The sequence below is a fragment of the Sturnira hondurensis genome, unplaced genomic scaffold (assembly GCF_014824575.4).
Source record: "Sturnira hondurensis isolate 20B ecotype Veracruz unplaced genomic scaffold, ASM1482457v3 Scaffold0020958, whole genome shotgun sequence".
In the NCBI taxonomy this organism is placed as follows: Eukaryota; Metazoa; Chordata; class Mammalia; order Chiroptera; family Phyllostomidae; genus Sturnira; species Sturnira hondurensis.
The window spans coordinates 2,110-30,104 of record NW_028093589.1 but is presented as its reverse complement, the minus strand read 5'-3'; the positions used below and the strand labels follow the sequence as shown (position 1 = coordinate 30,104).

Sequence of the window (27,995 nt, the reverse complement as noted above, 5' to 3'; positions counted from 1 at the left end):
ATTTTAATTTTTATATAAATTATGTAATTTTCCAAAAAGTATCTAGAATATTCCACTGTACAACATACTAAAAGGCATCCGAGAAGCTAGAGACTATTAAGTGTGATTAAGGCACAAAGTTTATTTACACTCATAATTGCATAAACTTTTAAAATTCATATTTACAATCCTATAAACTTTTTGTATTCTGGATTATTCCTTCACATTTTGTGATATTTGGCATAATGTTCGAACACACTTCATACACACTGACCTCTAACAGCACTCACAAGATTAAATAAATACTAGAGAAAAAAACGAAGATACTATATTTGAAGGCTCAATCTTCTGCTTACTTCAAAAGTCAGTTTCTTGTGTGAAAATACAACAGTGAAGACTTAGACTGTAATTCACTTGAAAAATGTATTATCTCTGTTCAAGTGCCACTGAATAAAGCTAAAGTGAATCTCTCAGGCAGCACTGTGATTGGTAGGCTGCTTTCTATGTCTCATCGCTCTCATAGTCTTCTATTGCCACCTCTTCTTCTTCCATGTCTCCCTGGGTTGAAAAGGGCTGGGGCTGGCTGGCAGGCAGTTCGTGCCCACTATTCTGACTCAAAGGAAGAGACCAGGATTCAGGTTCTGTGGTTTGAGTGGGTTCATCCAGAGCTTCCTCTATAGGCTGTCCTCCATTAAGCTGGGCTTCGTATCCACCTTCTGGGTCTATCATTCCATTCTCCCTGTCAGTCAGGGCTTCCATTTTTAATCTGCCAGATTCATAATGCAAGCATTAATAATAACCGAAGGAGGGGGCTCCTTTAAATTATACCATGAGCATGAAGACCATGAAGCCATATCCTGAAGCTTTCTTTCATTTACCTTCATTCTACTCACTACTTAGCCAGGCCCTTTAATTTACTGAACAATATAAACAAAAGTACAGGGTAAATGACAAACCGAATAAACCATTACAACTTATGATACAAATGAGTTGATTAATGTTGTTAGCAGAGTTCTTACAAACTAAAAAGAATAAAGAGAAAGGGCAAAAACATAAACTCACAGAAAAAAAATACCAATGTTAACTAAATTGTTCAACCTGATTTCTAATTTTAAAATGGAAATTAAGCCCTGGCTGGCGTAGCTCAGTGGATTGAGCATGGGCCTGCGAACCAGACAATCGCAGTTCGATTCCCAGTCAGGGCACATGCCTGGGTTGCAAGCTGGTTCCTTGCAGGCCAACTACCAGCAGGGGATGCACAAAAGGCAACCATACATTGATGTTTCTCTCCCTCTCTCCTTCCCCTCTAAAGATAAAGAAATAAATTAAAAAAAAAATAAAATAAATAAAAATAAAATGGAAATTAAAATAATAAGCTACCTAACAATTAATAAGGTACTACTGTCATCTTTTAAACTAGCAAAGACCTTTTAAAATAATAAAACCCAGTGCTGGTGAGGGACCCTGCTGATACAGTGTAAAAGGGCCTAAGATTGTCAACATATTCTTGGAAGCAATCTGGCAATTACAGTGCAAAGGCCTCAGAAAGATGTATGTCATTGATCCAGCAATTTAATTTTTTAGGAATTCATCCTATATAAATAGTATTTGATATGCATGATGATTTAGCTATAAAAAGGGCTGTGATAAAAGTTGAGGTAAGCTAAATGTACCAAAACAAGGTACAGGTTGAATTACAGGAAACTATGCAGCTATTAAAATATTAAATACAAGTGAAATATTCCTATTTAGTATCAATATGAATCAAAGATAATGTTAAATGCGGTCATCATAAGTGAAAGAGAACAGTACTAGTCACTGTAATAAGTATTACTGACAAATCCTGCCTCCCAAGTCAGATCAAGTAGGTGAACCAATAACAGCAATGAACCCTTTTTAATCCTTTTAAATGCCTAAGGGCATAATTTGATCTTATGAATAAGCAGAATAGAAATATAATTATTGTGTTAATCACTGATATTAGCCCAGAAACAATTCTGCGATAAAATGTACAGTATAGATATAGGTTTATCTCTCTGTAGTATCTATATTTTCTCACTTTTCTGAATTTTTTATGCTAAGAAAATAAGAGAGTGCTTATGAGGTAGTTCCTGGTCATTTCATTGCAGGCTTCAAATACAGGCTAAGAAAATCTCTTGCTAGGAAAGCTGAAAGGGGTTTCCAGATATGCAAGAGTTGTTGAACTAGATGATTTTAAAGATCCCCTTACCATCATGATCCCATGATTCTATTTAGTCTGATATTCTATGGTAAGCTGGTATAACTAATGCTTTTATATATAATAAAATAATGAGTCTACAATGCAATCATATGGTCTTTAATCAATACACCCAACATGTATTTCCTGGATTTTACAGATAACATTTATTGACTGTATATTGAAAAAAACAGAGAACACACTCAGTGGACATTTCAGTAACAGCTCTTTGAAAATTAGGATCCTCAGCTTACCTTCCAAAGTGTCGCTTCAGAGGGAGCCTTCCAATATCTTGGATAAAAGAAATCTGAGCTGAAACAGATTTTAGAAAGCTTTAAACAGACATTTCTCCAAAGAAGAGACATAAATGGGCAATAAACACATGAAAAGATGCTCGAAATTACTGATCATTAGGAAAGTAAATCAAAATCATGATATACCATTTCATACTCCTTTTAAGGTGACTATTATTTTAAAAAAACAAAACAAAAAAGGTCAGCAAGAAAGTGGAGGAACTAAAATCCTTTTGCACTGCTGCTGATAATATAGTATGATGGTGTAGCTGATGCAGAAAAGAGTCCAAAAAATTAAAAACAGAATTCCTGTGTGTCCTCACAATTCTACTTTTGGGTATATATGAAAGGACTAAAAGTAGGATCTTAAAGAGTTATTCATAGACCTGTGTTTATAAGCAGTACTATTCACAATAGCCAAAAGGTGGAAGCAACTTAAGTGTCCAGGTGAATGAATAAACAAATGTGAGATATACATACAATCAGCCTTAAAAAGAAAATTCTGACACATGCTGTCCATGAATACACTTTGATGACATGCTAAATGAAATAAACCAATCACAAGAAAATATTGTACAATTACACTTATGTGAGGTAGGTGGTATTGGCAGGGATGGGGGTGGTTAGTGTATAACGTGTAGTCAGTTTTGCGAGATGACAAATTCTGAAGACTGGCTGCACAACGAGGCGAGTATGTTTAACTCTATTGAACTGTATATTTAAAAACAGCTTAATTTTATGTTATGAGGAAATATTTATTCAAGAAAATTCAAACAGACTGCAGTGTTTGAGCCATGACCTGTTCCTTCCCTTCCTCAGCTTCAGGGAGAGTTCACTTCAGTTGGATGCAGCCAAGAACATAGGGCTTTCTCCCGGTGAATGTGGCCAGCTAAAAGTTAGGGGCTTTCTGTACAGATAAAATGGAAGCTCTACTCCAGTGGCACAGAAGGCAGAGATTACTCCCTCTTCCTCAAACTGCAATGGCCCATGCCCCAGTTCATTCTTAGGGCAGAGGGTCCACACCAGGAGAGGCCAAGCCAAGATGATCAGAGGCTCATTTCATTCTTAGGGAACAGGGTCCACACCAGAAAAGGCCAAGCCAAGATGATCAGACGCTCCAGTTGAAGCTCAACCCAAAGGAAATGACTTTATTTAAAACAAAGTGTGGGAAAGCTCAAGCTTAAGGGATATCTTAAAATCCACACTTCCTATTAAGAGCAACAAACATATGCCAGTTACTTCACTGGAAAGACCCAAAGAAAGAGACAGCGAAGAAAGTCCTGGGGTCAGAGCAAATCTCATCGACGTGCCTCAAAGCCTACACCTGACCAAATTTAATTCAATCAGACTGTGAAATAATGTATGCACCTGGCACTGTTGAAAACAACAGACCAATTGGCTAGTAATTAGTGGAGCATCAATAGGTGGGTTTGATGCCAAACAAGGCAGGCAGTTTAACCAAGAAATCAAGGAGAAATAAAATCAAGGAGGGCCCTGATAAAAACCACTGTCAACACAAGGTGACTGGGCATGCCCAAGGCTGAGCTCTTAGAGTGATAAAGGCTTCATACTGCAGGGGGAAGCAGACTTCCTTAATATGGTTTAGCCAAGTCACTAAACAGATACATAAGCAACAATAAAAAAAACAAGCCCCAGAGAATAGAGAACATCAGTATCCAGACCTGCTACAATGTATTACCTAAAACGTCCAATTATAAACAAAATATTATGAGGCCATGCAAAGAAGGAAGTGTGACTCCTGCACAGGAAAAGGGCAGGCAACAGAAGGTGAGAAAGCCCAGATTTAAACTTAATAGAAAAAGACTTCAAAAGAGCCATTATAAACATGTTCAAAGAACAAAAGGAAATCATGCTTAAGGGAGCAAAGGGAGAGGGGAGGCAGAAGAAGGTAAAGGGGGGAATGAATGGTGATGAAGGAGATCTGACTTTGGGTGGTAAACACACAATATAATATACAGATGATGTATTATAGAACCGTACAACTGAAACCTATATAATTTTATTAACCAATGCCAGCCCAATAAACTCAATTTAAAAATATATAAATTTAGGCCCTCGATGGTGTAGCTCAGTGGATTGAGCGCAGGTCTTGGAACCAAAGGGCTGGTGGTTCAATTCCCAGTTAGGGCACATGCCTGGGTTGCAGGCCAATTCCCAGCAGGGGACGCACGAGAGGCAACCATACACTGATATTTCNGTGCCAACCTGTGAACCAAAGGGTCACTGGTTCAACTCCCAGTCAGGGCACACACCAGGGTCACTGGTTCAACTCCCAGTAGGGGGCACATGAGAGGCAACCACACATCAATGTTTCTCTCCCTCTTTTCCTCCCTTCCCCTCTCTCTATAAATAAATAAATAAATAAATAAATATATAAATAAACAAATAAATATTTTCTTTAAAAAAGGAAATCCTTTAAAAAATACATATATAAATTTAAAAAAATTTTAAAAACAGAGGCAGCTATAATGACAATGCCTCCTCAAATAGAGAGTATCAATAAAGAGACAGAAATTACAGGAAAAAAGTCAAATGGCAATTCTGGAGTTTAAGAGTCCAGTAACAAAAATAAAAAATTCACTACAGGGACTCAGCAGCATATCTGAACTGGCAGAAGAGACAGTTAATTTGAACTCGGACTCACAAGAGACCGCAACTGGAGAGAAAAATGCCATGAAGAAAAATGAACAAAGCTATCAGGAATGCAGGCTACCTTAGAGCATTCCAATAAATACTGACTGAAGACGAGAAAGGTGAAGGGAGAAAGGAGCAGAAAAAATATTAGAGAAATAATATCTGAAATTATGTAATACATACAATGAAAGAAATGGGATAAAATTTGATAATACAAAGAAAAGCCACATTTTTAATTTTTAAACCTCTTACAGTTTGTGAATCCACCACTCTGAGGGCTCTTGGATGCTTTACTTTTTTAAAAATCCACTTACAATACAATCATAATTTTTAGAAACCAGCTTTTAGATATGGAAAACTTAGAGTTTTCCTGGAGTCTGAATTTTTTGAAGTAATGAATGAATGATTCTCCAGATCATCCCAATGTAAGTAATCTAAACCCATACTTCTCAAACTCCTCAAACATCTGTCATGAAGAATCAACTGGAGAATCTTGTTAAAATGCACATTTATTCAGAAAGTATTGGGTGAGGTCTGATATTCCACATTTCTCTCAAGCTTCCAGGTGATGCTGATGGTCCTGTTCCAAGGGGGCTCTTGCTAATTACACAGATTCTTGATCCCACAGCTGGAGGGGGCACATGGGATGTGGCCAGTTGTACCAATGTGAGTTGGTGGCAGTAGGGCTGAAACCGAAGGAACAGCCTGCATTGTTAGAAAATGCTATAAGCTGGAGAACTGAGTAAATAAATGAATATATTCAGCAAAATGGGAGATGGGTTTTTCATTGCTCAGTAAGGGAGGTACAGATGTTAAGAGGGGAAAGGTTAAACTCCTTGTCTTAGACTGAAATTGAAGGTATCAGTGTGAACTCATGTTATACACACACACTTCCTAGATTTGTTCCACTAGAAAAGTCTAGAAACAATGACACCCCAGTAGCAATGAACATGCCTAGTGCCACATCCTGATTTCTAAATAGCACTTCCACTGAGAGGAACCAGGGCTCCATGAAATTCCTGGTTCCAGGACTAGGGCAGGGAAAGTCTAAAATGATACTGGAACATTTTGTATCAGGAAGTACTCAAAGAGTAATGGGTACACATCAAAAGGCAGAGAGTTACCTTGAAGCAGCTTGTACTGGCCAAATCTGGACAATTTGAGACCAAAATAATGAGAGCAAGGAACTATGAGGAAATAAGAATTGGAGTCCATACTAATATTAACAAACAAATATCGGAGAAGGCAAAGCAATACCTACAGTACAGTTCACCAACACAAATTTGGAAGGAATAATGTAGAAAATCACCATTTGCCAACTATTATAGATCTAGGAAGTAACAGATGCTATAACTAGTAAGTGAAATTTTAGTAAGAAATAGGATATTTACATAATCTCAAAGTATCTCCCCATAAACACTTAAAACCTTTACATTAGAAATATCTGAGATATCATCTTCTCAAATAATAAAAGTTAACTTCACCAGTAACAGCATAAACAGACATCATATTCTCTTGATATGATGCACTGAGCATGAGCATCACTTCTGGGGTGTCCCTGCCAAAAGCACATATCCTGAATCCACTCATGAGAGATAATCAAACCTAAACTGAGGAACAGCCTCTACACTGTAACTGTCCCATATGCTTCAAAAACTTCATCAGCAAAGAAAGACTAAGGTACTATTCCAGATCAAAGGAGACTAAGAAGACATTGAAACCAAATATATCATGTGATCTTGAACTGGATTCTGGACAAGAATGAGAACAAGTTTTTGTTGTTATCTTACAAAGGACATTATTTAGGACAACTGGCAAGATGTGAATGGCGTGTATAAATTAGATGATAGCAATACATAAAAGTTAATTTCCTGATTTTGATGTGTACACTGTGGTTATATAGGAGTTTGTTTTCAGGAAGTACCCGAGGAAGTATTTAAGAGTAGTGGGTATCATGTCTACAATTTACTCAAACATGGTTCAGAAAAAAATTCACTCATATATGTGTGGGCATGTAGGTATAAAGAAAGAGAAAAAAATGAAAGGTAAATATAGTAAAAATTGACCGCTGAGGAATCCTGGTGAAGGATATAAAAGAATTCTTTCATACTTTTATTGTAACTTTTCTCTAAATTTAAAATTATTTTCCTGAAATAACTGAATTATAATCTTCAAAATAATAGGCAAGGATAGAGAAATCTCTGGATTCTGACCCACAGATTAATCATATCGATTGTACAAAAGTCATCCACTTCTGCCCTGGCTGATGTAGCTCAGTGGATTGAACACAGGCCTGCAAACCAGAGGGTTGACAGTTTGATTCCCAGTCAGGGCACAAGCCTGGGTGGGGGCCAGGTCCACAGTTGGGGGCATGTGAGAGGCAACCACACACTGATGTTTCTCTCCCTCTCTCCTTCCCTTCCCCTCTCTCTCTCTAAATAAATAAAATCTTTAAAAAAAACCACAACAAATTCATCTACTTTTCTGCCTGTGAATGTACAATAGAATACTTTAAATATTTTAGTATTAATACTCTTAAAAGCCACAAGATGAGACCCTTATCGTCTGAGGGCAGGCATTTACTGTGTAATTCTTTCCTTTGATCAATCATTAGGCAAATCCTATCTTGAAAGTTTCTGAGTTATATGGTAGATTACTATTTTAAATATTACACAAATTCTCTGTTCTACCTTCAAGATCAATACCACAGGCTTGTGACCTAGTACTGTTAATGAAATGTGGCCGTTAAAATACACAGTAAAAAAAAGAAACAAATGATGAAAAAATTGGTAAAGTTTATAAAAAGGGAAACCACAGTAGACATAAATTGTACAAGTGTACATTGCCATAAGTACACTATTTTTTAGCAATATTTGTAATTTCAAAACTTAGAAAGACAATGTAAATATATTAATGGAAATTGTAATACTGAAATCAAAGTATCTATCAATAAGGTTAAAGTTATTGCAAGTTTTGAAAAAATAGGAGTCAGACTTGAATATACTTTACGTACTGAATGTCTGTGCACCTCAAATTCAGGTACTGAAATCCTGACCCACAATGTTGATGGCTTTAGGAGGTGAGGTAATTAGGTCATGAGGGTGGAGCCCTCATAAATGGGATTAGTGCTCTTATAGAAGGGATCCTAGAGACAGCTCTCTCTTGCTCTCCTCTCAACCATGTAAGAATATGAAAAGATGAACATCTACAAACCTGGAAACAGGTGCTTACCAGACAGTGTCTCTGCTGGCACCTTAATTTTGGAGTTCTAGGTCTCCAGAGCTGCTTTATCACAGTGATCTTATAAAATATGGAACACTATCCATAGTAAGTGACATAACAAATTAAAGCTTACATCTAATATTTGTATATGCACAGAAAAATGTCTGGTATAAAAAATATAAATTTTTATACCAAAAAATTGGTATAAAAATTTATACCAATCTGTCAAAAGGAATTACCTGTGGTTATAGGAGACTGTCCATTTTTACTTGATATAATTCTGTATTATTTTCTTTCTTTTTTAAAAAAAGATTGTATTTATGTATTTTTAGAGAGGGGGGAAGGGAAGGAGAACATCAGTGTGTTTCTCTCCCTCTTGCATACCTCCTGCTGAGGCCCTGGCCCATTCCCAGGTATCTACACTGACTGGGAATCTAACCAGGAACTCTTTGGTTCGTGGGCCTGCACTGAATCCACCGAGCTATACCAGCCAGGGCTATTTTACTTCTTTTTTTTTAAAGATTTTATTTATTTATTTGTCATTAGAGGGGAAGGAGAGAAACATCAATGTATGGTTGCCTTTTGTGCGTCCCCTGCTGGTAGTTGGCCGGCAGGGAACTGGACTACAACCCAGGAATGTGCCCTGACTGGGAATTGAACCGCGATCCTCTGGTTCGCAGGCCTGTGCTCAATCCACTGAGCTACGCCAGCCAGGGCCTATTTTACTTCTTTTTTAATCAAAAAGCATATTAACTTTGGATCAACAAATAAAGGGAAAAAAACTTAGTCTCACTACTACTGAGCAATGAGTAGACCTACAAAAAAATAATGTTATGAAACACTACTTCTGGGGGAGAATAAAAACCCATGTCATTACCTTGATTTCTCATTGGAATGGTTAACAAAGCAAGGTATGGCAACAGCTGAGTTTGGAGGCATAAAGCTGGTAAGCAGAAGTCAGAAAAAAGTGCTTTTGCTGCCAGGCAATTTTCCCGATACTGTATAGAAGAAATGAAATAAATAAATAAATAATACGGATATGTACTCCTATACATGCTAAGTTTGTAATATTACAAAAGTGTGTGGGCTTACATACTACAAATATACTTTTAAGAGTTTATCTAATTAGTCTTTTATAACTATCCTAACATTATCTAACAAAGCATTTTACCTACAGTTATCTCACATTTAACATAACAGCAGTAAGAATCGTTTTTAAAAAAATTTAAGGTAGAAGGAAAAAACAGTTAAAAATCAAAAGAATGGTTTATGAACAAAGATATATCACAAATTGTTTGAGGACACTGTTTCTCAATGAAAGAACTTATTGTCTTCAGTTAACACAGGTGCAGTGTTAGGCTGATGAGGAGAGAAGCATGTCTTGCAGAGATAATTCATATGTAACTATAATGTAAAATTATAGTTGCTCTGTATGGGCAAAGCAAGTCAATAGGGGTTATAAATTATTTAAAAGTCACAAAATCCTTCAAAACAATCTGTTGAAATTTCTCAGATTATAAATTATACTTAGTCATATGATTTTACCCAGGGGGTCACAGATTCAGATGCTACAGGAGCCAGGCAGGAGGAACAGCTGTCAACAGGGGTACCTACCACTCCTATCTTCAACAGGCAGATTCTACTTGGCTTCAGTACACTGCTGTCGTGAAAAAATATGAGCCAGTGTTGCCTTACTTTTCCTTTTTATTCCCCCCAGGAAATGCCAGAGATCCATGTCTGAATTTCAATTATTATACTAATTTTTAAAGATGAGCAAAATTCTTTTAAAGAACCCTTTGTATGCACCCTGACTGGTGTGGCTCAGTGCGCTGGGCATCCCCAGTTCCATTCCTGGTCTGGGCACATGCCTGGGTTGTGGGCCAGGTCCCTGGTTGTGGGTGTGCAAGAAGCAACAGATCAGTGTTTCTCCACCTCTCTTTCTCCCTCCCTCCCTCTCTATCTAAAAACTAGATAAATAAAATCTTTAAAAAAAATCTGTGCCTGTTATCAACTGGTGGGTCACCTGTTTTTGACCTTTATTTTAATTCAATCCTCTACATTTTTTAAAAGATTTTCTTTATTTAGTTTTAGAGAGGGGAAGGGAGGGAGAAAAAGACTAAGAGCAACATCAATGTGTGGTTGTCTCTTGTGCACTCCCTCCTGGGGACCTGGCCTGCAACCCATGCATGTACCCTGACTGGGAATTGAACCAGGGACCCTTTGGTTCAGAGGCTGGCACTCAATCCACTGAGCCACACCAGACAGGGCTCAATACTCTCCATTTATAACTCTAAAAACTAAGTGCACACACTGATTAGTTGTGAAGTAAAATAACTTGTCCAAGTGGTTAGAGGCAAAGCCAGGATTTATTTTCAATTAAGACTAAAATATAAATATACTTTGATTCCAATAGTAATTACTAACTAACAAAATAGGTATGAGCCTTCAAATGGGCCCTAGCAAGTATTTACTATGAATAAAACATCATTTTTCTTCTTTAACTGAAAAAAATAACAGCTTTATTGACATGGGATTCACATGCCATAAAGTTCACCTATGGAAAGGGCACAATTTTTTTTACCTTTCTATTTATTAAAATCCACTGGGGTTTGTGCAGTGGTCGAAAACTTGATCCCCCTCCTTGGCAGTGAGCAAATCCTCGGGCTCTGTTGGAATGGATCACACCTCTTGTAGCTATAGATGTACCATATTCCCTGAGTAAAGAGCGTGTCTAAATAAAGAAGACAAAATGTGAAATAAAGGAGAGACTGATAACACAGTACTGTTGGTACCACTGGCACATACACACAAAAATTAACCATATTTAGTCACTATATGCTCACTTTTTTGAACACCACTGCAGCCCTAAAAAATAACAATCAAATGCTATGTGTAAACTCTGATTAGATCTTGGATGTGAGTGGGAGGAACAACTTTAAATATATTTTTGAGACAACTGGGAAATAAAAGTATGTTAATTTTCTTGGGTGTGATGCTGTTAGGCTTGTAATAGAGTGATGTTATTATGCATGCTTAAGTATTAAGTGTCATGATGCTTGCAATCACTTTCCAATTATTCAGTCAAAAGAATTCTGTAAATACATTGTTAAGCAAATATGGAGGCAAATGTGAAAAACTGGTGAACAAAGTAAAGGTATACAGATACTTATTGTACTGTTCATTCAAATTGTCAACAGGTTGAAAATTTTCAAAATAAAAAAGGAATATAAAAAAATCAAGCAAACAGCCCTGGTTGGTATGCCTGCCTCAGTGGATTGAGTGCCAGCCTGTGAACCAAAAGGTTGCTGGTTCGATTCCCAGTCAGGGCACATGCCTGGGTTGCGGGCCAGATCCCCAGTTGGGGGCATGTGAGAAGCAACCAGTCAATGTAGGTATCTCCCACACAAGGATGTTTCTCTCCCTCTCTTTCCTCTCTCTCAAAGTAAATTTTAAAAAAATTATTTAAAAATTCAAGCAAATACAACTACTGAATAATGAAACTCTAAACATGCCATACTATATTAAATGTTTTTATTGCGTTTTTCCTAATTTTAATTATTAATGCTATTTCAACATTTATAACAGAGAAATGTCTACTTATCAGAACAGTGTTAACCAGTGCAACTTTCTATGATAGAAATGTTTTGTTTATGATAGAAATATCAGCTATATTAAAATAGGCTGTTCAATATAGCAGCTACTAGCCACATACAACTATCAAATACTGGAAATGTGGCTAGTGTGACTAAGGAACTGAATTTTAACTTAATTAGCTACATGTGGCTAGTGGCTACTATACTGGTCAGAGAAGTGTTAAAATATTAAGAAAAAAATACACATTTATATTGTGAATAATTTCCAATCTGTAAAAAAAAATAAACATTTAAAAATTAGCAGACAGTATAGAAAGTAGCAGTTATTTTCTTTCTATCCACTTTTCAATAGCTGTCAAAACTCTGAGTACATGTTACTTTTATAATAAGAAAACTTTAGAAAGAAATTGGTGTTACATTATCACCAGAAAAATCAGATTAACTGCTGCAGCTTCATTATACACACTGAGTTGGAGGAACTAATTTTCTCATAGTTATTAAGAAGTCACAAAAAAAAAGAAGTCACAGAAAATCATTAAGAATAATAAAGAATAAAAGTATAATTTCAAATAATAAAGAATGAAAGTATAATTTTGTTCTCAATTATGAGGAAATATTCAGACATAAAAACATTGAAGTCAAATGGGCTTACATTCCAGTCACCACTGACAACATCTGCAAAACTCAGAAATTCACTGGCTCGCACAAGATCATCTACTTCCGTGAAGAAATCTACATAGTTTTGGTGAAGATACAAATTAAATAACTCTTCCGGCATGTGTGACATTTCTACTACTTCCTATAATATAAAAAAAGCACACATACATAATTTTGGTGGTCAAAGCTATATGTCTACAAATGTAAACAATATATGTCTTGTAAATAGTGCTAAGTGGTATTAACGACTTTACACTTTACCTCAGGATGAACAAGCAATGTATCCCGTTCATGCTCTGATAAATGGGAGGGCAATCGAGGTGATTCTAATTCTGTTGAAGATGCTCCTATAAAAAATTTCTGGATTAAAAACAACATCTTTATAATTATATGACACTTCTCATTTGAAGGTTTTTCAACACCTTAGGCACATAATTCCAAAAATACTAAGTGAGCTGTTAAAATTTAAAAACAAAATAACTGGAAGCTTAAGTGAGTTGCTGATTAGCAAGAAAAATTTAGAATTCTGATGCTTAGATTATGGCATTTCTGGAATTAAAATATTCCACTTCTTAAAGCACTCTGCATTTCATCTTTCCACTTCTGGGCTGCTTTCTTCCTTAGAGACTCATCTCAATATGGAGGTCACTACTGCTTAATTCACTATCTAGGCAGATGCTGCTCTCTGCTGGAGCGAACAAGAACCCCCATTCCCTAACGCAGGAGGTTACAGAAGAAAGTTGAGGAGGAAAAAGAAAGGGTGGAAGGAACGCAATCAGTGGCATGGGCAAGGAGCTTCAGAGGTCAGAGGAGCCACAGACAGAGGAGTGTCTTCATTTCCATCTAAGTGATACCTGTTTCATTTTCCTCAGGTGGCACGAAGGTTTCTATCTAGAAATCTCAATTTTCAACAAGGAAGACAGATGGAAAGCAGGTATAAAAGGCATTCAGAATGTTATAGGAAGATAAACAGAGTGGGTTCAAACAACTGGGCTTTTGGCAACCAGGAAACAGTCTCAGACAGTAACAGATGGAATAAGCATGAGGCTCCAGTGAAGGTTTGCTCAGACTGTTTGTGACTCACTGATATAGCTATTTTACAAGAGGCCTGAAAAACTGAGAGAATATTGAGGATACTATACACATAAGATGTTCTTCTTTTTAAACATGATTTGCTTTTTGTTCTGATATCTAAAACCATTCTAAACTATCACCATGACTTTCCTTCAAAAATTCGTGTAGCCCTGGCTGGTGTGGCTCAGTGGCCTGAGTGCTGGCGTTCGAACCAAAGGGTCGCCGGTCTGATCCCCGGGAGTCAGGGCATATGCCTGGGCTGCCAGCCAGGTCTCCAGCAGGGGGTGTGCAAGAGGCAACCTTTTCTCCCTCCCTTCCCCTTCTCTAAAAATAAATAAAATCTTTTGGAAAAAATCTGTATAAACTGTTCTATTTATTTATTTTTTAATCCTCACTCAAGGACACTTTTTCATTGCTTTTAGAAAGAGAGGAAGAAATATCGATGCAAGAGAAAGAGACAGACAGACAAAGAGACAGAAAGAAGTATCAATTGGTTGACTCCAAATGCACCCCAACTGAAGATCGAATGTGCCTGGACCACAGATCAAACCTGCAACCTAGATATGTGCCCTGATCAGAAATCAAACCGCAACATTTTGGCTATGGGATGATGGTGCTCCAACTAAGTGAGCCACACCAACCTGGGCAATTGTTTTATTCTTTATAAAAATTATATCAGACCAATTAAAAAAGGGGGGGATCTCAATTTTCTTCCTTCTGGACCATAAGACTGAAAACTGATTTTATTGAAAAGACAGACAATCTGGGAGCTTACAGATGGGTGATGAGGGTGAAGGCACTGAGGAAAAACAGTCATTAAAAACAGAAGAGTAAAAAGGAAGAACACCTCTGGTTAGGGACAGGCAGCTAGTGAAGAGACCAGAGAAATGTAAGAGAATCCAAAGAAACCTGAAGCTACAGGGCAATTTGCCTAGCACCCTGGTGGCCACAGCTCAGTGTTAAGAAGGCTTGGGCAGTCAACAGTTGCAACTAAAAATCTACATGAACTGATTGATGTCTTACCTTTGGCAAACTATAATTGTGTAAGACTTATAAACATGAACATGGCCTATAGTAGTTAGTTGTTATGTTTAATCACTCATATTCCCAAAATACTCTATCTAGATAAATATATTTTTCCTGCTTAGGCCTTGCCAAACAGTAACTGACCTAGCCATAGTTCTTTCTTGTAACAGAACCAAATACATGACATTTAAAACTTTGGAGTGCTTTTTATCAGTTGTAAGACTAATATACAATAAAGTTTTTTTTTACTGTATAAGGTTTTCTTACTTTTGCAATATAGTATTTTCCCCAAAGCTCTGAAGAGAAAGAGAGACACATCTTTTCCACCAATAGCTTGGACCTCTTGATTTTCAAAAACCTTATCAGGTTTCTTTCTTCGTCTTGATTTTGATGGCGCAGCATCTGATTTTAACGAAGACATTCCTTTTTTCCTTGGACATAAATTGTTCCTTCCTAAATAATATACACCCAAGTGACAATATTTAAAATAAATGTAAAATATGAATGCTAAAACTTGTAAGATTAAGTCACTGCTAAGTAGCAGAGCCAGGACTTTCACCAAGGAAGTGAAATTCACTTTGAAAGGGAAAGCAGCAAACCACAACTCAATCAGGTTCTGTCGCATGTACACAGATACATATGATGACATATTCATTAAGGAGTCTTCATGCATGTGTACAAATGTAATTTTATGACATTGTCTCAATTAAAAAATAGTAAGTAAAGATAGGTAGATTTCAATTATAAATTGAAATGTTGAGTTTGATTTCATTTCATGAACAATGACATTATACATAATGTTACAAGAATGTATCTTCCATAGTTACCTTTTGAAGAAAAAAACTGGAGGCTGTTTATTGCACTTCTGATATCACCAGAACACCCTTGACAGAGCAACTCCAGAGAACTTTTATCAGGGACAGTAATTTTTCCTCCATTCTAACATGAGAAAATTAAAAATTTTAAATGTTTTTCTAAAACAATGAAATTAAAACTTCTCGATTTTATAAATTTAATGGAAGTATATTAGAATCTTAAATTTGAATGCTAAAATGCCAGAAACGTTGATTTGTTCACCCTATTTATGCATTCATTGGTTGTGCCCTGGTGACAGATCAAACGCCCAACCTTGGCATATCTGGAAGACTCTCTAACCAACGAAGCCACCCAGCCAGGGCTATTATGTCTTTTATAACCACACACACAAAAAACTGTCAACAGTATAAAAGCAGAGTTGAACTGTTGATGACCAATGTAATCTAGATGCCAGGACACAATTTCTTTTTTTTTAATATATATTTTATTGATTATGCCATTACAGTTGTCCCATTTCCCCCCTTCACTCCGCTCCACCCTGCATACCCCTCCTCCACCATTCTCCCCCTTTCGTTCATGTCCATGTGTCACAAGTTCTTTAGATTCTATAGTTCCCATAATATTCTTGCCCTCCTCCCTGTCTATTTTTTACCTACCATTTATGCTACTTATTCTACCTTCTCCCTCCTCCCACTCCCGTTGCTTATCCTCCATGTGATCTCCATTTCCATGGTTCTGCTCCTGATCTAGCTGTCCTCCTAGTCTGCTTCTGTTTTAGGTGTGGTTGTTAATAACTGTTGAGTTTGCTGTCCTTTCACTGTTCCTATTTTTTATCTTCTTTTTCTTAGATAAGTCCCTTTAACATTTCATATAAGGGCTTGGTGATGATGAACTCCTTGAATTTTACCTTATCTGAGAAGCAGTTTATCTGCCCTTCCATTCTAAATGAAAGCTTTGCTGGATAGAGCAATCTTGGATATAGGTCCTTGCTTTTCATGACTTGGAATACTTCTTTCCAGCTCCTTCTTGCCTGTAAGGCCTCTTTTGAGAAATCAGTTGACAGTCTGATGGGAAGTCCTTTGTAGGTGACTGTCCCCTTATCTCTTGCTGCTTCTAGGATTCTCTCCTTCATTTTAATCTTGGCTAATGTAATTGTGATGTGCCTTGGTGTGTTCCTTCTTGGGTCCAACTTCTTTGGGACTCTCTGAACTTCCTGGACTTCCTGGAGGTCTATTTCCTTTGCCAGACTGGGGAAGTTCTCCTTTATTATTTGTTCAAATAAGTATTTCACTTGTTGCTGTTCTTCTTCCCCTTCTGGTACCCTTATAATTTTGGATGTTGGAGCATTTAAAGATGTCCTGGAGGTTCCTAACCATCTCCTCATTTTTTTAAATTCTTGTTTCTTCATTCTTTTGTTTGGTTGTTTCTTTCTTCCTTCTGGCCCACTCTCTTGATGAGTCCTAGTTTCCTTTCCATCACTATTGGTTTCCTGTGCATTTCCCTTCATTTCAATGAGTTTAGCCTTCATTTATTCCTCTAATTTGTGACTAAAATCAACCAGTTCTGTGAGCATCCTGACCACCAGTGTTTTGAACTGTGCATCTGATAGGTTGGCTGTCTCCTGGTTGTTCATAAGTACTGGCTCTGGGGCTTTGAGCTGTTCTTCTTGAGCCATAATGTTTTGGTCTGTTTGCACCCGTTACATATCAGGGGCGGGGCCTTAGGTGTTCACCAAGGCAGGGTGACCCAGTTGCTGGGTTTTGATGCTGTATGTGGGGGTGGGGTCAGAGAGGGAGCAATGGCGCTTGTTCCACTCTCTCACAGATTTAGGTTCCCTTTGCTGCTTCCTTGCAAGCAAATTGGGCCCCTCTGGTGCTGGTTCCTGGGTGTGTGGGCTTGTGCATCCTCTAGGACCCTGTGAGTCTCTCCAACAAACTCTCTCTGAGCCTGGGAGCCTCTCCTGGCACCTCAACCCCTGAAAGTTTTTCCAATTGTTCTTTTAGGCTTTAATTTCCATCACTTGCGCCCTGGTTTGCACAGTCTTTCTCACTGCTAGTTTTTTTGCCTGGTTTATCTGAGCACGGATGTGTGACCTTCGTCAGTCAGCCGCCTTGTGCCCTCACTGGGTCTGCCCCTTGCCACCCCACACCTGGAATCTGCCAACCGCTGCCTGCATGCCTGGGTGGGTCTGGCCGCTTTTTCCTGCGAGACCCCACTCCACCAGCCGCTGACTCCGCCCCTCTTACTGGTGTGGATGAATGGTTCCTTGTTCTTGGACTTCCGTACAGTTCAATTTTCTGTGTTTTGGTTGTGTTTTTGTTACTAAAACTTTGTTGTTCTTAAGCTTAGTTGTGTGAGGAGGTACGGTGTTTCCACCTATGCCTCCATCTTGGCTGGAAGTCCCCAGGAAACAATATCTTGATTATAGGCACTATTTAGAATACTATGCTAAACAAAGGGAAATTGCCCTCAATGTTGAAAAGAAAGCTACGTTTAATAATAGAAAAGGTGAAGAATTTTTAAAATCAGTAGTTCCTACATTTTCCAAAATGGCATGCCTTATAAGTGTAATAAATTTTTTTAAACCCCAAAACTGAAATAATATGCGTTTCAAGTACACATAATACCTCTGAAGTTTGGTTTTGTAAAATTACAATGTAAGATTCAAGCCCTGACCAGTGCGGCTCAGTTAGTTGGCTGTCGTCCAGTAAAGCAAAATGTCACCAGTTTGATTCCCAGCCAGGGCACATGCCTGGGTTGCAGGTTTGGTCGCAGATCAGGGTGCATACGAGAGGCAACCACTCTATGTTTCTTCCTCACACTGATGTTTCTCTCTTTTTCTCCCTCCCTTCTCCTCTCTCTAGAAATAAACAAACTCTTTTAAAAAGATTCAAATTAATGTGTTCTTAAGAAACTTACCTTATTAGCTTCTATTGTCACTATTCGATTCAGAAATTTCATCATAATTGTTGGTGCCACAGGGTTGAAACTGTCAAAGTTTTATACAAGAAAATGGTTCAATGATTAACTAAAAACATAATGTGTACATTAACATTTTAAGCAGAAATTTCATTCTTACCTAATGTTTGATATAGCACATTCTTCTTGAATTTCTTTGGAAAACAGTAACCTTTGATTATTATCTCCACTGAGACTGTCAGAGATTATAAATATCAGAGGACATCGACCAATCTGTATATACGTCCTAAAATAACAAAATATAGCAATGTTAACATTTAAGCCACTTACCATTTAATTTGGAATTTTAGAAAGCTTCACTGAAACTCACCTTAGAACTTCATGTAAAGTATGAGAATCTCGATAAAACTGGTTAGGTAAATCCTATTGAAAATACATGATAAGTACCTATTCAGTTTTATTCCCATGTAAATTTATTTTCAGATTTATATTTAAGACAGGAAAAAATGCTATCCATTCCATGTATTGCAGCAAGAACTTTTATAGAAGAGAAATATGAAATAACTAATATTCTGAACAGTAATATCCATTAACGGGAAACCTAATTTTCACATTAAATTTCTTAGGGTGATTCCTAGTTAAGAGTATTTTCACTAAGACATCATTTTCCAAATATTTACTTTGGTGTTCTATACTTAAGCCATAAGATTTTTAAAGCCCATTAACCTTACGCTATTCTATTCAAGTCAACCAAATAGGTTTTTAGGTTTCTGCTATTTTAAAGCTTTATGGTATATTTTACCACTATTAATACAAAATATATCTTGCAATTGTTTACACTTACTGAAGGTTTTGAAAAGTTGTACGTACCTCAACCAGAATTATCTTCTTATCAGTTCTCAGATCATCTCCAACCATTTGTAGTTTGTTATATTTTGTTGCTCTCAGTAGAAACTCTTTAAAAACTGCTACCTGAGACTGATAGGGAAATACATGGAAGCTTGATTCTGAAAGGGAACATATTTAATCCTTTAATTTTCAACAATTTATATACACATCAGTGTTACACACACATATATATATATATATACATCAATTAATACACATGCAAGAAGAGCTCACAATACTATAGACTGTTCAAATTTCAAATAGGCAAAACTGTTCAAATTTCAAATAGGATACCCATTTCAAGAGGCAAGAGTCACGGACATCACGTAGTTATTCCAAACCAGTGAATGTGCTGTGGAATCACCGCACTTCAGAACACAACTGTCATTTGACACAAGTGTAAAAATGCTTAGGACTTTGCGTACACAATGAAGACTCTCCAAATGAGTCTGTGATTATAAATAAAATATTTTCACTAATAAAGGTTTAACAACAAAAGTAGAATGACTGATTAGTAAACTTGGCAATATGGGAAATTCTCCATACAGAAGACTTTTTTCATATAGAAGACTGTTTATGAAGACTTGCTGGATATTTTCAAAAGTAATGTTCCTGTTTAAAAGCAGTAAAATTTTAGGAATTCAGGATACTAGTAACATAAACACTGTGCATACTAAGGATATAATATGCACAGAGCACATTAACGAAAATACGAGATAACGGATTTTTGAAGACTATTCCACATAAAACTGTCCTTACCCTGGCTGGTGTGGCTCACCAGACTGAGCAGTGACCTGTGAACCAAAAAGTTGCTGGTTCAACTACCAGTCAGGGCACGTGCTTGGGTTGCAGGCCAGGTCCCCAGCAGGGGGTGCAAGAGAGTAAACCACACACTGCTGTTTCTCTCCCTCCCTTCCCTTCTCTCTAAAAATAAAACAATTAAAAACAATAAAATTTTCCTTTCATAGAATTCCTTTCACTTCAAAGTAGCCTAAGGGACTTGACTTCCCTTCATTTCATTATAGTAATAATAAGAAAAACTTTGAGAGCTAAAAATGATTGTGCTGGAGTATTCAAGCATACATGTGAAATGATGATGTACCACATCTTTAAATCGGTACATTACTATTTTTCTAAACAGTAAAATTTTTGAAGATTTCATTTATTTTTAGAGAAGGGGGAAGGGAGGGAGAAAGACATGGAGAGAAACATCAATGCGTGGTTGCCTCTCACACGCCCCCAAGTGGGGACCTGGCCCACAACCCAGGCATGTGCCCTGACATGCCACCAGGAATCAAACCAGCAACCCTTTGGTTCACAGGCCGGCACTCAATCCACAGAGCCGAACCAGGCTGGGCTGGTACCATTATTATCTTTTGGGGTTTCTCTTAAGGCCTCCTTCCCAATTCTAAAGACAATCTTGCCTCGTGCTTTGATTAGATTTGATTCACACAGGTCTGATTAAAGCTCTCTCCTTTTGTTTGGAGACAAGCTCCTTTAGTATTTCTTAAAGCTTGATTGATTTAGAACAAAAAGGTTTTATTTAAACAGTTTAATTTTCTAGCCTGAACCCGAAAAATAATAAATAATATAAAGAGATTAGCTTGTTATCTAACAAAACAGTTAAGACTTAATCCTCAAAGAATCCCCTTCTCTTCTACTGGACACCTGGTTCCTTTTCTTCTCCTAAAATTACTTCTCTCTGAAAACTAGGACAGGTGGGAGAAAATGCTCTCATACAGTTTCATTTGATTTCTACTTTGACTTTGTAAAGCAGCTGGTAGTGAGCAGATGCCAATCTACTACAGCAGAGGTAATATATACCTTTATCTATAGAACATAGACCAAAAAACGGAACCTTAAGGATACAGATGGGGAGTCTGTTTCAAATGTTCTTTGATTAAGCACAGACTTTTTCCAGTATTTCCATAACAACTCTTACCATGATTAAACATGATATCCTTGAAATCATCTTTTTGGAACTGTGGTAAAACCGGATTAATCCACTCTTGTACTTGAATACCGTGCTCCTTTGATAGTATTTTTATAGTTGTTGTTTTTCCACATCCAGGAGGCCCTGTTATTAATAAAATAGATGCACCCTAAAACCAAACACAAACATTAATTAACAATCAAAATCATTGGAATACTAGAATATTATGTTTGAATTTTTCTAAATCCTAATTAATTCTATAAATATTTATTCAATGTCTGGTACAAGCAGACTACATTTCACAATAATGGTATCTGGAGCAGGCCAGCTTTAGATAAAAGAAGATAATCTTATTTCCTGACCTTTAAGTGTAGCTTCTACTAATTCTTCAGTTTTTACATTATGCCCCTCCCAAGGACAATTTAGTAGCCAGATTAAAACAACTAAACCTCAGTTGGATTAAGGAGGTAACATTTGAAACAAACATATTTAGAGGTTACCTGAAATCATAAAATTCAATCTTAACACACAACTCTTAGGATTATATATTTTAATATTACACAAGTATAATATTCTAACAGGAAAAGCAGTTTGGTGATAAGGTTTAAAAAAAATGTATACTAAGAAACACATTTAGAAGACAGGACTCTAAAGAAACTAGAGACTATAGGTCCCAATAATATTCCCTCACAAATCATGCCCGCCCTGGCTGGTGTAGCTCAATGGACTGGGCATGAATCTGCAAACCAAGGGATCACTGGTTCAATTCCCAGTCAGGGAGCATGCCTGGGTTGCGGGCCGGGTCCCCAAAGGGACATGCAAGAGGCAGCCGCATATTCCTGTTTCTCTCCCTCTCCTTCTCCCTCCCTTCCCCTCTCTCTAAAAATAAATAATAAAAAATCATTCCCTTTTCAATGTTGAGATGAAACAGTTAGTGTTTCAGTTGCCTCCAATGGCAACAGGTGCTCTTTTGAATCACGTCCAGCTTTTGGATCTAACCTTTGGTTTAGTGTGAAAACACATTATCAGACAGACGGAAAATGGATATGAAAATAGTTAGGTGAAAGAGTGCTGGGGCATTGGACACTTACTTGTTGCCAAAGTACCTCCCCATAGATTATGTGCCAGCTGCAACAGAAAACTGCTTTACAATGAAGATTTTTGACTAACACTTCTTTAATCTAGTGATCAAACTTCATGTCAAAAACAGCAGAACCAGACATATTTCCTGATATGATGCAATATAAAATACACACTATGACTTATAAAGTATTCTTACAAAACTGTTTAACTTGAATCCATGTATTAATTTACCACTCTATGTTCATGCTTAGAGAATCTCAAAATTAGAAAAATTTAAAAAAAGAGAGAGAAGAATCTTCTGGCTTGAGGGCTGAGAGTAACTGTGGTATTAGGAAGTGAAACAAAAAACATCAACATAAATGAATGATGACTGTTTAGGCTATAGTTAGTACAAAAACTAGTATCTAATTTGCCTGCTTACTCCACTGTTGAGAGATACTAGCACCTGAACTGCTTTACTGTGCTTTATGTTAATAACAGGACATAAGAGTGAAAAGAAGATATAAATGTACAGGAAAAACTCAAGTTTCAGAATCTTTCAGTGTGGCCAGAAGTAGTAAGATCAGAAAGTTTTCCATGGATAGTGACCTGGATTTACTGGCATAAAATCTTCATAAAAGTTTAACTTCTTGAAACCACCGATTAGACAGAAACATTTGGTGTTAAATGTTTAAAATATATCTTTTATTTACCTGTTTAGTTTGCCTCTCTAAGACTTCAGCTTTTAACCATGTTTCAACTTCTTCAATTTTCTTTCTGTGCACAGCAAGTTCATGCTAAAAATTTCAAGTTTAAAATAAAACATTTTAACTCAAGAGTTTTTGGTACATCAGTGCAGATTAAACTAAACATTTTAAAACTAGCAAACAATTAACATGATAAAATAAAAACTGATTACATTTAGGAATTAACGCCATTATTTGAAAATCTGAGAAGGTTTGGATTGTAAATTTAAGAAAATCCTTTAATATATTTTGGGAAGGGAATAAATAGCAAGGGGTATAACATTTAGCAATAAATAAATAAATAAATCAGATCAATTCTATATTCGTGTTAAATTTGATGTAAGACTACCAATGGTACCACTTCAGAATAACTGTTGAGAAAACTCTGAGCCTTGGGATATAAAATAAAAATCCTGAAATTATTGTTTTTTTCCAACTCATTTAGCAAGATTGTCTGAATAATAACCCGAAAATGCACATCCTTCTCCTTCCTGAAATAAAATTATTTTTGTGTCCTACTTAGTACCTGAGTTTCTGGCTTGTATTTGTCCACCCATGGTTCATTTTCAGACAGGTAGTTCTTTGAGTTTTCTAGAGCATGTATCTGTTCTGAGGAAGACAGCGTTCCTCTTTTCCTGCTTGGAAATGTGCTACTTTCTAACGTGGAAGGCACGTTCTTTCTTCTATGACTTGAGTTATTCACACTTAATGATGTGGCAGTAACAGCAGAGAGGCCTGTATTCTCTGAAAAGTCATCAAATGATGGGTCTACCCAATCTGTTACCTGAAAAAAAATCACATAAATACTATTACATTTTTTGCATCTGTCCCTATATAATTTAACTACTCTGTTTAAAAAAATGTCTACTTGTAATACATAAAATAAAAATCTCAAAAGTTAGCTGTTTAAATAAAAGTGATTCCAGCCCTGGCTGGTGTAGCTCAGTGGATTGAGCACAGGCCTGTGAACTAAAGGATCGCAGTTCTATTCCCAGTCAGGGCACATGCCTGGGTTGCAGGCCAGTTCCCAGCAGGGGACACAGGAGAGGCAATCATCCATTGATATTTCTCTCCCTCTCTCCTTCCCTTCCCCTCTAAAGATAAATAAAATATTTTTTAAAATAAAAAATAAAACTGATTCTGTCCCTGGCCAGGTGGCTCAGTCAGTCAGACCATTGTTCCATAGACCAAAAAAGTTGCAGATTCGATCCCCAGTTGGGGCACATACAGGAGGTAACCCATAGATGTCTCTCTCTCTAAAAATCAATTTTAAAAAACTATATCCTTGGGTGAGAATAAAAAACAAGAAAACTGATTCCATATGTATTAGTTATTTTTGTACTTTACAGTAAGTTCAAATGCATACTTGTCTACTTGACCATGGTAATGATAAATACCATATAAAGCAATACAGAATACAAATTTAATTGTTATTACTGTATTCTTCCCAGGGTAAAGAGTAGTCTGATTATTTTAAACTCATGTAGGGCTGAAACATAAAATATTTAGAGTACCTTTTAAAAAAAGCAAAACAAAACAGAGGAACAATACTTTAACCATGTACAACAGTGAGAAGAGAACTACTTCCATGTTAACCAGTTAACACATTACATTTCATACATCAAAACAATCCCTATTAGCTTTAAGACTTTGTGAGGATATAATTTAAGAATCCTGATACTATGAATAATTGGTTATTATGTCTTGATTACATTCACTCCTCTTTTAAGGACAGAGAGTTAGAAATGTTATCAGTCATGTATGAAGAAATGAAACCTCTGGGAAAAAAATTCAGTCATAGCTACCTGATTCATTTCCTCTTCAAAAGACTGTCCCTATTACTATAACTTTGGTCCCTTTCCTCTATTTTTAAGAGTACATACAAATTATGTTATAGTAATCCTTCTGATAGCAATTCTGATCTACATGTTACATACAGATTTTATGGCTTTATTTCTGACATAACTGTGTGGACTACCATTTACTGAAAAAAAGACAGAGAGAAACAGCAAAGTCAAATCATTTACATAAGATCAAGGATAAAGCAGCCCTGGCTGGTACAGCTCAGTGGACTGAGCATCTGAAGAAGAGAAAGGTCACTGGTTAGATTCCCAGTCAAGACACATGCCTAATCCAGGTCCCCAGTTGAGGGTGTGTGAGAGGCAACTGATAGATGTTTCTCTCTTCCTCTCTTTCATCCTCCCTTCACCTCTCTCTAAAAAATAAATTTTAGGCCTGCCTGGTATAGCTCAGTGGAGTGAATGCAGGCCTGTGAACCAAAGGGTCGTGGTTCGATTCCCTGTCAGGGCACATGCCTGGATTGCAGACCATGTCCTCATCAAGGGGTGCACAAGAGGCAACCACACACTGATGTTTCTCTTTTTCTCCTTCCCTTCTCCACTCTCTAAAAATAAATAAACTCTAAGAAAGAAAAAAAAAATTAAAAAATTTTAAACATATCAACCACTAGGAAAATAGCTCTTTGAAGTTGAGTATGACACTGTCTGACCTTCATCCCACTTTGCCTCCTAACCTTGCTGAAAACTAGTTCACTGAACCTTAGGAGTTCTAAGAGGCAGGGCTTGTTGTTAAAGTTTAACACCACTACAACTCATACATTTCTTTTCTTCTACTGCTCTTTAATTCTACAGTGTTCAGTCTTTTCTTTGTGACCAGCATAGTAAATATGTTTTCGAAATTCAGGCTACACTTTCAGTGTACAGTTAACAACATATTATGCTTTTTAGATGACTAATTACAACAGACACTGGATACCATTACACTGATAGCAGTAATAAATCATTAACAACAGTACAAAAATGTAAATTTTTCTTAGCAATTATATGACCATTTTAGTATATCATACCTTTGTGGAAGACACCTTTTGTTTACGAAAAGTTTTTGACATTATAAACTTTAATAGTTCCCATCCATAGCATACAACCTATAGTATATTAAAGTATCATTCACCTAGAAAAAATAAAAGAAAAAAATTCTCAGTTAAGAAAAAACAGACCGGAGCTATGTAGTTCAGTGGGTTAGACCATCACCCTGATAGCCAAGGTTATGGGTCTGATCTCCCATAAGGACACAAAGAAGTATCAACCAATGAATGAACAACTAATTGGAACAAAAAAAACAAATTGATGTTTCTAGTTCTTAAATCAATAAAAAAGATTTCCAAAAAACTGTGAGGATAGCAATTAATATATATGATATAATCAACAGCATAATGCTAATGGTTAAGACCAGTGAGAAAGAACATAATAAACACAGATGCAAATATCAAAATGCTAAAATAAAGTTTCATTTTAATGACTATAAGCTGTGTCAACCTTATTCATGGTGCTATAAAGTATTTCATACGAAGTCAATAATTAGAGAAAAGAGAAATACCACATATTTTGCACCTACCTTTAGTTATTAAGAAAAAGTAGACAATATAATCTGTGCAGTTTTTGTAAGGAAATATTTCCTCGTTTTAAATCAGGTAAAGGTTTTAATTGCCAAATTTTTTTTTAAAAAACCTTCACACATTGAATTCAAATTTATTACGTATGTTGGACGAAGTTCGAATCTTACTGTAAATTTTTCCTATAACTGTTTTCCTCATTTAAACATACTAGGAAATTTTTGGCAGCACTGTTTTCTGACTTTCAAACTTCTTCAGTGTTTATACAAACTAGTAAATTCACCAATTTTAAGTTAGCCACAGGAAACGGTCTTTAAAGATATAAACTGGAAGGTACATTAGACTCTTACAGTTTGGAGGCACAGATAACGTGTAATTTCTTCCAAGCACTAGAAAATGAATCGTACACACACAAATCGTTCGCAATTAAAGAAGTCTTTGTTTCGGAGTTTCAAAGAGATACATAGGTGGAAAAAACACCTATTTGAGTAAATACAGCTGCAAACTAGAAATGAAAGAGGCCGGCTGTGGTAAGGCTAAGGACTTCAAATCATTCTTTGCAAATGACAATTACGTCCTTTAAAAAGCAGGTAACTGCCCCTGATGATGCCACGTTCCTGCAATGAGACGTCAGAGGTAGAAGAGAAGTTCGAGAATATTTCAAGCAGACCCATACAACCGTACACCCTGCACAGGGTATAATAAGCTCAGACAGTCTCCAAAGCAAGGCGGCTAATGAGCAGACAGCCGAGATAGGCTCACGTGCCCCGGCTCCAGGGCAGAGATCGCCGTCCCCACCCTTCTCAGTTCCAAATGACAGGGGCAAGTAGGGAGGAGGAGCAAAGAGATTCCAGGAAGGCGTGAACGCAGACGTGGACTCACGTCACCAGGACAGATATACACACCACAGCCGCAACCGCGGCAAACTTATTAGCCGGGAGCTGCGTGCCCTCGTGGGGGGGACAGGAGAGGAGGAACACTGGCCCTGGTCCAGGTAGAAAAGCAGCCACCCGGCCCTACCTGGATACACCGCAGAGCCACGCCGAGGTCCCACCCACCGGGGACTTTCCACGCTCAAGGACGCTTCTGCGACACAGCCCGAAGGGCGGGGGCAGCCACAAGAGAGGGTGACTTAGGCATCCAGCGCATTGCCAGACTCGAATCGTGGTTTCCCCTCCATTTCCCTGCCTCGATTGTGCAATGAAAGTGCGTCACAGGATGCCCGGTAACCAAAGGTGGTTGGCTGGAAAGCGGACATGGGTTGAGAGCGGTGCGCAGAGCCCCCGGGGCCAAAGCGCTTGGTGCCCGCCCCATCCGGCCCCTTCCGGCCCCTTCCGGCCTTTTCCGGTTGTCTTCAGTGCATTTGCGCCCAGTTTTACAGGGACGTCGGGGTTAGGACCAGATTGCTTCCGAACATCCTCCTCACCGGTTAGGGCGCGCGCGTGACGGGGAGCGGCTAGACAGTGGATCGGATCTGGATGCTGAGTTCTCTGGAGCCTCGG

At 37.4% G+C, this 27,995-nt stretch overlaps 1 protein-coding gene across 6 annotated transcripts; it reads right to left on the bottom strand.

Moving 5' to 3' along the window:
* Positions 1–5: 5 nt before the first annotated feature.
* On the bottom strand, positions 6–27,995 carry RAD17 (RAD17 checkpoint clamp loader component). Of its 6 annotated transcripts, none has more exons than XM_037031060.1 (17): positions 27,920–27,995; positions 25,948–26,051; positions 23,608–23,865; positions 23,049–23,132; positions 21,283–21,442; positions 19,323–19,459; positions 18,823–18,875; positions 18,613–18,738; positions 18,453–18,522; positions 15,545–15,656; positions 14,985–15,170; positions 12,879–12,964; positions 12,613–12,759; positions 10,949–11,098; positions 9,245–9,365; positions 2,452–2,509; positions 7–745 (listed from the first exon to the last, which is right to left on the bottom strand). In XM_037031060.1, the coding sequence occupies exons 2-17, from the start codon at positions 25,987–25,989 to the stop codon at positions 481–483; spliced, it is 2,055 nt and encodes a 684-aa protein (XP_036886955.1). In that variant the 5' UTR covers positions 25,990–26,051; positions 27,920–27,995; the 3' UTR covers positions 7–480. The 6 variants fall into 6 exon arrangements, with proteins under 6 accessions (XP_036886958.1, XP_036886955.1, XP_036886956.1 ...); XM_037031061.1 differs by lacking the exon at positions 27,920–27,995 and adding an exon at positions 27,514–27,619; XM_037031062.1 differs by lacking the exon at positions 27,920–27,995 and adding an exon at positions 27,524–27,543.

Excerpts from the sequence above, each read along its gene's own strand:
- RAD17 (XM_037031060.1), bottom strand. The coding sequence starts at position 25,989 with ATGTCAAAAACTTTTCGTAAACAAAAGGTGTCTTCCACAAAG. Across the intron at positions 19,460-21,282 it reads GGATATCATGTTTAATCATG|AATCAAGCTTCCATGTATTT; the intron begins GTAAGAGTTGTT and ends GTTCCCTTTCAG. Across the intron at positions 18,523-18,612 it reads TGTGCTATATCAAACATTAG|TTTCAACCCTGTGGCACCAA; the intron begins GTAAGAATGAAA and ends AAACTTTGACAG.